At 34.7% G+C, this 10,796-nt stretch overlaps 2 protein-coding genes across 2 annotated transcripts in view; both read right to left on the reverse strand.

Moving 5' to 3' along the window:
• The window catches only part of LOC100639454 (serine-rich adhesin for platelets-like), a 30,904-nt gene extending 26,727 nt beyond the window's left edge, over window positions 1–4,177 (reverse strand). Inside the window, exons 1-2 of the mRNA XM_011408343.2 lie at window positions 3,917–4,177; window positions 352–484 (exon numbers count right to left, since the gene is read on the reverse strand). Coding sequence (XP_011406645.2) covers window positions 352–484; window positions 3,917–3,994 — 211 coding nt within the window. The 5' untranslated portion in view covers window positions 3,995–4,177. The remainder of the gene's footprint in view (window positions 1–351; window positions 485–3,916) is intronic.
• Window positions 4,178–4,379: 202 nt separating this feature from the next.
• Window positions 4,380–10,796, reverse strand: part of LOC100639579 (CAP-Gly domain-containing linker protein 4-like) — a 9,073-nt gene continuing 2,656 nt past the window's right edge. The window contains exons 4-7 of the mRNA XM_020001804.1: window positions 6,858–7,094; window positions 5,960–6,047; window positions 5,073–5,175; window positions 4,380–4,839 (exon numbers count right to left, since the gene is read on the reverse strand). Of these exons, the coding sequence (XP_019857363.1) occupies window positions 4,706–4,839; window positions 5,073–5,175; window positions 5,960–6,047; window positions 6,858–7,094 (562 nt within the window). The 3' untranslated portion in view covers window positions 4,380–4,705. The remainder of the gene's footprint in view (window positions 4,840–5,072; window positions 5,176–5,959; window positions 6,048–6,857; window positions 7,095–10,796) is intronic.

The raw sequence follows: 10,796 nt of genomic DNA on the forward strand, positions 1-10,796 counted from the left end.
AGTAAATAAGAAATAATGTATCCATTAAGAATTGATGTTTACTACGTACTATTATAATATATTTATATGTCAATTTTGAACTCAGGCAAACACACACACAGTACACTGTATATGTATTATTATATCTAATTTACTTATTAGTTTTTAGGCATGTAAATTTATACGTGTGTAGAAGAAAAAATCTATTAAGATTTATGAGGCACAGTATAATGTACTGTATATCTATGACTGTATAGTGCAACTCTTAATATTTATATGTACAGTACATGTACAAACTAAATCTCTGCCTCCATCATTTGCTCTCTCTCTCTCTCTCCCTCCCTGCCACCCTCTCTCTCTCTCTCTTCTTACTTGGAGGTGTGGCTAGTGAAGCCATGTAGGCATAAGGGCTGACAAACCCAAGATAAGGAGTAACTCCTGGTTGGACTGTTGGAGATCTGGTCCTGAAATACGGGCTTGATGGTCTATTAGGACTATTAACTTCCTAAATAAAGAGAAACAAGAGAGAGAGAGGGTGGAGGGAGAGAGAGAGAGAGAGAGAGAGAGGGAGGGAGGGAGGGAGGGAGAAAGAGGGAGGGAGAGAAGGAAAACAGGAATAGGAAGTACATGTACATGTGCATATACATGTACACATAAATTGGGTCCAATAAATACATGTACATGTACATACATTAACACATAAAAGGAAATGTATGTGTCATTCATTCCTATACAACAGTGCAAGGATTACCCTCCAGCTCTAAAGCTATTTTTACTCTAAAGTTGACACAAGGTAATGTACATAAAAGAAATCACTGACAAATTAGGACAAGATCATTAATGTAAGCATTTGATGAACAGAACACACTAACACACTGTAGTAGTGTATGTATGTATGTGCATTAGTAGCTGTAGTGAGACTCATTATAGTGATGTACTAGGATATGGAGTGATGTGTGTGTGTGGTCAGATTAAAACAATAAGTGAAGGAATAAAATAAGGAGAGAGAGGGAGAAAGAGGGGAGAGAAAGAGGGGGAAGAGAGAGGGGGGGAGAGAGAGGGGGAGAGAGGGAGGGAGAGAAAGAGGGGGAGGGAGAAAGAAAAAGAGGGGGAGAGAAGGAGGGAGGGAGGGAGGGAGGGAGGGAGAGAGAGAGGGAGGGGGAGAGGGAGAGGGAGGGAGAAAGGAAGAAGGGGTTGCCTGTAACAGATACATCACGAGTAGGAGGAGAAACGATGTCTCTTTGATAGTTTCTCTCTCATTACAAAACAGTTATACAATACGATGGATATTATTTATCGACACTTTAACTCGCACCTAATAAACACACACACACACACAAATGAAGCAATGCATTACACAATGTATATATACACATACATATGTTAATACAAATGGCAATTAATTATATATGATTATGGGTACTTTAATATTTAATTTAAGTTCATATATAGTTCGTACAATAGTAGAGCTCATCAGGATTTTACAACTTGTACTATTACAATAAGATTATTATTACTAATACTATGATTGGGCTATACTACAATCAAAACAAGATTTGTTTTATTAAAAATACACTCACAAATCGAACCTATCCATACAGAATAATGGGATATCAAATATCATGTACATGTACATTTCTGGCACTGTATAAACAGCATGTAAATGTACATCCACCATAGTTCTGCCTATGGTGGTCGGGGGTGATCGGGACAACCACCTCAACAAATGAACCAACCAGTTCATCACTTAGACCAACCATCCAATTAATACTAATAACCATACATAAAGCATGATACTGTAGTCTACTAGTATGGTATACATAAATTTAAAAGGAACAATATTAGTCTCCAACCACCTCTAATTTTATTCTAGGCAGAACCCTCCATGTACATGTACATCCTTCATAGTATGATTATTGGTGTTATCGCTACAGCTGGTACCTGTAAAGCATAAAATACGTGTACATACACATTATGTGCATGACTGCCAGTACATGTACTATTACTAAACTTTGACCCCACAGTACATCCTCAAGCCATACAAGCAAGATACAATCCAGTAAATGGACCAAAACAGGAACAGTTTTACTATTTAACTATTACCACTTAAAATGTAGACATGTAACTAAAGTCTTAGCCAAATGCATATAAAGTAACAGGCTTTATATGTACATGTACAGGAGATCCTGTAATCTTAGTAAGATAGATTATGATCAATCCAAGCCTGATATCTGCACTATTATGACAGCTACAATCCTTTCTCCTTATTTCGAGCAAGGAGAGCCTTTCCTTACAATAACAGTTATCATAAAAAGACAACTATCATACACTACCAGATGCCAGGAGCAATTTTGAATCAGCTACCACTGGATTTGATTGGCTTTGTTTCATAGAAGGAATTCTAGCCTTCATTATAGGCTGGCCTAGGCCTAGCTAATCATATTGTGGTCAATCTATTGTACTACTAGATGTACATGTACACCTGTAGGGGGTGGATTGGGGTTTATATTAGTAGTGAATGGAGGGGGCAAGGGGACTAACTAAATACTGTAGGATGAGTTCTTATTCCATTCACATATTGCCTGCTCCATTCAACACTGTTAATTTTCATTCCCATTATACACGTATTTAATCTGCTAGTACATGTACATACTGAATAGTGAATGACATTAACAGGGCCTATAAGAGTAGTACATGTATATGTAAGCTAAAATAATAACAGCAGTAGGTATTGTAGCATTAATGAAATGGGATATACAAATCTACAATTACAGGCAACCAATAATGGCACTAAATGTAGATGTACATGTAGTACATGTATAACGTATGGTGGCGAGCTTCTTTATTATATAACTACTCCATCAATGTACATGTACATGTATAATACTGTATAGAATGCTGAATGGCTGCAATATGTTAAAAGGGAGTTTGAAATGAATACTGATGACTAAATGGACTAAAGTATTTTTAAATAGTATTGACTTACAGTAAATTCTTGGAAAATAAATGATTTTTTATTTTCTCTTTTTTTAAAGCAGTTAGTTGTCCAAAAGCCAGAACACAGTATTATAAAACAATTATAAATAATAAAATTAATAAAATTTAATCTAATCAGCTTGGCAAAACACAGCTATCAGGGCTTAATAAAATTTGCTGATACACACTGATGCAGCAATAGATGTATACATGGAGCCATTCAACAATACAATCACACACCATTCAACAATGTAAGTACTATCATGACAACAGAATGACAAGTAGGAAAACTTCTAAGTACTACTGCTTGATTACAAATATAACTTAGACAGTGAATGTGAATATTATTATTATTAGTAAAACATAACAATCCAGTTATTGTAAACGTAAAGCGGCCATACATGTAGTTTTTACATGTACATGTATCATACATGAAAAGGATAAGAGCTCTTAAGTCTCCAGCTGTATTATTGTATTAGTGTTTACACAGCTACTGATTATACATTTTTAGCAAAAACGTTATTGCAATTCAGGTGTCGATCAGTACTAAATCCGTTAACCAGTATCATACAATAGTGAAATGATTAATACTAACTAACACTTGTAGCCGTACAGGCTCATTCTCTTCCTTCCCATTACTACTATAGTCCTTCCTTTTAGTTTAATTCTCATTCCTTACCACACACACACTCTCTCAAGTTGGGGAAGTTTCAAAGTTTATCCTTTGCATTCACAGTAAAGCTAAAATCATCAAAATAATACAGTATGTGCTTGAAATACAGGCTCCATTCTTTCTCTCATAACTCTATCTCAAAACATACACAATCTCTCCTATAAATATTAGAAGATGCTAAAGCATTTAGGCTTAGACTAATCACTATACAAAGAATAATCGACACTTATAAAATGACAATAATACGAAGCGTGTAGCCCTCTTCCTTCCTTCTCTCGCTCTCTTTACCTTCGTAAGATTCAGAGCTTTCTTCTCTCTTCCCCTGTCTTGGCGAGGACTGTCCTTCACTTCAAGGACTTCAGTCATGACGACCGGAGCTAATGATAAACAAATTAAATGGCAGGAAGGAAGACTAGCAGAGGTGGCCAAGTTGAGTAGGGTCTCTCTTCTTGCTCTCCTTAAAAGAAAGGTGACATCTGAGTCTGTCTCATGATCAATATGACTCCTCTGCACTTGTCAAAAGACACAAAGTACACTTGAAATCACTCCCACAAGAGCATTTGTTTTAAAAGTGTAAGCAACCAGGAAGAAGGAAGTACGATACTATCGATCAAAGCCATGCTTGTGGGCGGGGCTAGTTATTAAGATATATTTCGCTGCTAATTAAATTAAATAATTATAAGTAAATCATTTTCTTTATCTATTACACTGTAGTACAATTGTATTTAAAATGTCTACAGCTGTATTTATATACATGTAGTCATCTCTGAAATAATCTCATTTCTAATCATAAATGAAATACATTAATACATAATATTACAAGCACAGGCACAACTCTCACACATACAATAATAATGTACTACAGTCCATGTAGCATGTGTACTATACAATATAACGACCAATACATGTGTATGTGTGTGTGTTCAGTAGAACTATAAGTTGAGGGTGTGTGAGAGCAGGTGTACTTATAAAAGAGAGAGAGGGGGGGAGTGGGAATTGACAGGTGGAAAATATAAAAAGTTATAATAATAAGACTCTGTGTGTTTTGTATCTGTTTCTACTACTAAAGGAGGAGATCTACTTGTCTATCTTTACTAGTTTGGCGCAGTTTATTCCACGATGAGAGGCTCTCTCTGGCTTTACAAATATACCGTAGTTTGTCTTGCAACTGAAGTATCGTTTTCCATTGACACTGCCATCATTCCTACCAGCTGGTGGAGGGAGAGGGGAGAGAGGGAGAGAGGGGAGAGAGAGAGAGGCAGAGAGACAGATAGAAAAAAAGGAGGAGAGAGTACAAGTTCATTAATAGTAATACAGAAAACATTAAAATTGACAAAATACACTTATTCAATGAGTACATACACATACTGTACATTAAAATATAGATACATGTATGTACATATGTACATATGTACATGTACACGTGTCATAAGCTTTTGTTTACTTGGTTTCTTAAGCTCTACTCCCAGCCACACTCCAGGAGCAAAGTCAGTCTGTCCTATGTATTGAACTGTACCCATTTCCTTATTAACAAACACACTCATCCCCTACAAATGAATGAATGGATCATTATAGTTTAAATAACAATGACAACACACATTTAAACAAAATAAAAGTCAATAATAACAAATAATTCATTAACAATGCACTAGCAATCAGTGAACCCTCTCCCACCCTCTTTCATCTACCCTCTCTTCAATTTCTATCTCTCTCTCTTATTCCTTAGATGTACATACATGTACATATAAAGCAATTAACCTACATTGTATAACATAATGTACATGTACATATACACATGTATATCTTCTACATACATGTATTTCTCTTACATTCCTTCCTCTCATTAACTGCCATATGCCCATGCATTAGACGCATTAAATCATAGTATTCATAATGAGTTTTAAATAATACAATTCATAATGATTGACGACACAAATTGATGATACATAATATGGCATTGATGGCTACAGGTACATGTAAGTGTTGCATGTACATGAAACAAAGGCTTAAATAAAGAGAGAGAGAGAGAGGGAGAGAGAGGGAGAAAGATAAATACCGTATAGAAGGAAATTTTGGATGGAGTTAAGCTTGGCGAATTGCTAAATTTTGGTGATTGGCAAATTTGTGGCCACATGTTATTGAGCATGCGCATAACAGCTCAAAATGGTGGATTTTTATTTTGGCAAACTGCTATCAAAACGTGAAAATTAACTACCTCCAAAATTTCATTTCATACAGTATGTAGACAAGAGAGAGAATTTAAAAGAGGGAGGGAGGGAGAAAGGAAGAGTACAGAGTCCAGTACATACATAAACATTATTAATTAATTACCTTTTCTAATGTAATTTCAGGTGCTACAGCCAGAGAGAGTGACGTTGGCAAAGGGCTACCATATTGACCTTTTGATGATTTCATTTGACTACAAAGGAAGTATAACAAGATAATGGGACACAGTGTATAATTAGATTAAGGTATAATCACCTAATTTACCTTAAACTCTGCCTTTATGTCTACTTATAAGTACATGTGTCTGTGACATTACTCTTAGTCACTCTTCTGTTCCTATCCTTTACTCTCTCTATCTCTATGTCCTTCTCACTCTCCTTAATGTGTACATGTACATGTATTTATAGTACACATAACACCAGCTGCTTATAGTATATGATTTAAACTTAAAGTGTGTGCATATGCGCATGTACATGTACATGCATGTACGTGACCACAAAATGATGTAAAGATGTTGTACGACAACTAAAAGCTATTCTTTAACAACTTTCTATCCACAGACTTTTTCTACACATACATGTACAACATACATATAGTACATGTGTCTCTGCCCTCCATCTTTCTACAAGAACCCTCTCAATCTCAGCCTCTACTCTACATGTACATGTACAGTGGGGGACCTCCAATAATGAAGCTTCTTCTTTTTTAACAAAAACCTTTACACAATGAAAAAAAATTAATGTACCAATTAAACTTACATGTACCTCCCTATATCAATTATAAACTTATACTGTACATGTACATGTATATGTATCATGCAATGAAAAAATTTGGTGAAGTAAAAGTTTTATTAATCTATACTGACTAGTACTGTATATGGATGTACATCTAACTCTGCCTCACCTAAATGATACTCTTATGTATTATGAATTAGCTTATTAATCTATACTGACTACTGTATCTTGTACACGTATATGTACATGTACATGTAACTCTGCCTCACCTTGTTGATACTCTTTTCTTTCTCTCCCCAGGAGGATTAGGTGAAGGTGACAGTGAGTTCAAGCTGATCCCGGTATTACTGTTAGAATAGTCCACGCTGTCCTTTGATCTTATCTTGGTTAGTTTTGACGGTGAGACGAAGATCCCGTGATTTGGTTTACATTTGAAGTATTGTTTGCCTCCTTTGCTGCCATCACATGTTCCTTTAGGAGTATCCAATTCAACACCTAACCAGATACTGTAGGGAAAGATAATAATAATAATAATAATAACAATAATAATAATAATAATAATAATAATAATAATACATGTAAACAACAACAACAACAACGATACTAATAACAAGACATATATAATGAAAAGATACCATACAGCCAGAAATATTGACATAGAAATCAGTTTAAAACTTTATAATTTGTGGATTTCATATTGGTGATATAGCAGTCGTACAATTATAAAAATTTATTGGTCCCAAACATTTGTGTGAAGTTGTTGATTACGTGAGTGTGTGTGTGTGTGTGTGTGTATGGTTGCTGACTTGTAATATCTTAATATTCCACTATAATTTATCTAATTACCTTAATCTAATTATCTATTCATGATTACATTAAATTGTAGACATTTTTGTTTTCGAAAGGTGTGGTGGTTGGAGCCAGACTTGTAGTGACCTTGTCTCAAGAATTATCATTGTAACAAAGCCGAAAATTAGTCGAGACACGATACAGCAATCACGCTTTCTGTACGTGAGTGCTTGCACATGTCACCGTTACCCATGTTTCATCAAGTCATAAAAATTTAATCAAGTTCAATTAATGAACGCTTCCATTTAATGGACAGCACCTAGTGTACCAATTACATTCCTTACTGTATAAAATAACCTCCACATAAAGGACACCTCTGTATAACAGAGACACTTTCTAGCCCCATAAAGTCTATTATATAGAGGCACCACTGTACATGTGCATGTACATGTAAATGAAAATTAAAGTACATTTAATGGAAATTTTTAGGCAAGAACTAATAGAATTCAGACATACATGTACATGTAATAATTTTATATTGACTTTATTGCAGTAATATGCATGTGTGATTGTGCATGTACATACACGTATACATTATAATGCTAATAGAGCTGATACTATTACTGATACTAGAAACAGTGTGAAACATTAAAGGGCTCAGCCTTGTAGATTAGTAGCTGCTGGAAAAGCAGAATCTCTAACTAATGTTGCTGCTAGAAAACTCCTGACTTAATTGTCTGTTGCTTTAAGCCTTGCTAGACTGACTTTGAAATAGCCATGAGATATAAAAAGGCTGGCCAGTTTAGTCCAGTCAGTGAGAAAGGTGACATTGTTTGACTTTCATAGTTTTACTGATATAAACTGCATGGTTACTACACATAGCTATTATAATGACAAGCAAATACTTCTCTCATGCTTGTGTACTATTAGATGCATGTAATGTATAAAGTACTGTGTTGTATGAATCTACACCAGCAGAAAAGAAAAGAAATAATAATAATAAAGAAGAGGAGATGATATCATAAAGAGAGAGGGGGAGACAATGTGGCAGAGGAACAGGACATAGTAGTGTATGAAGTAGTAGTGTCAAGTGTCACTAGTAAACTAATTAACATTGTTACTTTAATCCTATTAGCCTACACCCTCTCCCAATCTCTCTTTATAAAACAACATATGTGCATGTACACATATGAGTGGGTAATGCAATATTGGGTATCATTTTATGCCTACAAACTAAGGAGTAGTCGAATAAAAATACCACATACATGTACATGTACACTGTACATTATATGGAAGTACAGTAGCAGGTTCTATAGATTGAGATTTAATGTCTTATCCAGCCTGAAATAAAAATCAATTTCTTTAGTGCAACAATTAAAGTATCATAAAGCAATAATTGAAAATGAAGCTTGAGATGTTAATGTTCACAAATTATTCAAATTATGAGTCATTATTGTTATATGTTTTCCTTCTGTCTCCCCCAGCACTCCTCCTCCTCCCACTCACATTATTAATGAAATATTATACCACATAAATCAAATGCATAAAGTTTATTAGCACACAGCAACTGTAGAATAATGTAAATAATCCCAGTAACATGTACATGTACATTATTAGTGGAATATTACACCATATGGGAGGAAATTTTGGAGAGAGTTAAATTTGGCAAATTACTAAATTTTGGTGATTGGCAAATTTTAATTTGGCAAATTTGTGGCCACATGCCATGTAGTATGCGTATAATGGCTCAAAATGGTGGATTTTTATTTTGGCAAATGGCTATTAAAACGCCGAATTCGCCAAATTTAACTACCTCCAAAATTTCCTTCTCTACGGTATATCACATAAACTAAATGCATAAAGTTTATCAGCACTGAGGAACAATAGAATACTGAGAAGTAAAATAATTAGAGTTTCTTACAGGATTTTGGCATAAGGCTAACTTTAAAAATTCATAGAAAATTTAATTTTGATCAGAATCAGCTCAAACTTTCTATACAACATAAGAACATGTACATGTATATGCATTAGAAAAAATTATAAAAAATAGAGAATTATCACCTTTTTAATTTTGATGAAATTTGAATGATGACCCTGTACTATAGTACACGGTCTCAGACCAAATTTCACCAAAATTGAAAAGGTGAGAATTTTCTATTTTTATAATTTTATCTGATACATATACATGCTCTTATGTTGTGTAGAAAATTTGAGCTGATTCCGATCAAAATTGAATTCTTCACAAATTTTTAAAGTTGCTCCAAAATCGAGCCAAAGTCCCTGTACTATTAGTAACGCGGTAGCGTTACTAAGTAGGATTCACCCCCAAACAAAATGGCTGCCACGACTTTTGCAGCCTTGCTATACCTGGAAAACGAGCTCCTATGCTTACCAGACTTTATAGAGGACCTTATCTTGACCAGAGGACTCCAATAGTACAACTAGCGTGGCTCTAGACCTTGTATAAGAGAAAATCCAAAAATCGGCGAACCGGCCGTTTTGTTCAGCCACCTTTTTTCATCTTCATCATCATCATCATCTTCTTCTTCATCATCAAGTCCTGTCAATCCAGTTGTCGGTGTGTATCTCAGTATCAGTTGGTGCTACAAGGATAATTCTTACACCAATCTACTCCAACAGTCTATGCGCAGGTCCATGTCCCATCAGATTATTCTTCAAGCAAGGAAAAAGTGATACTGTGACTGCTGGATCGAGCCATCTTAGCTGCATGCCGCCATTTTGTTATTTAAAGAATCTTGCCATGTGCTCCAAAATTTGGGTGTGGTCGCGCATGCTCAGAGCTAGAGATCTGCAGCTCTGGAAGAAGCAATTAATTTTTTACCAAGCTATGCTTGGAATCAACTTACTGCAATACTTTAGTGGAGGTTTCCAGCTAAAAGAAGGTATTAATTTTACATGTTACTGTTTTATCAAGTGTGTTATTTTATTTTATTTTAAAAAACAAACAATTAATTAATGTTATGACTTATGATATGCAATGATAATTATGAACTTGACAACAGCCTGGAAGAACAGGAATAGCAGGGAAGATGGACACTCTTAGCTCACAGATTCTTGAACAAGGACTTGTGTCAAGACTAGTATTAGTTTCACTTGTCATCAGGATACTTGATATTCCTTCAGCATGTCTATTCAATGCTGTCTCTCATAAATGTTATAACAATGATAATAATAATAATAATAATAATAATAATAAAGAAAATTATTGTTTGTGTAAAATCAACAAGTATCACAATTGCAACTAAAGAAATACTATAAATATTATAAAAAAATCAACACAAACAAGAACATAAAAAATTTAAAAAAACAAGATGAAGTAGGATTCCGAACGACCGACGAAAATACGAAATGAAAATCCTACTCGTGATGCAAATTCTACTCTACATTGCAAAGTGATT

Source organism: Amphimedon queenslandica, unplaced genomic scaffold (assembly GCF_000090795.2).
Source record: "Amphimedon queenslandica unplaced genomic scaffold, v1.1 AMPQUscaffold_13026, whole genome shotgun sequence".
Classification (NCBI taxonomy): Eukaryota; Metazoa; Porifera; class Demospongiae; order Haplosclerida; family Niphatidae; genus Amphimedon; species Amphimedon queenslandica.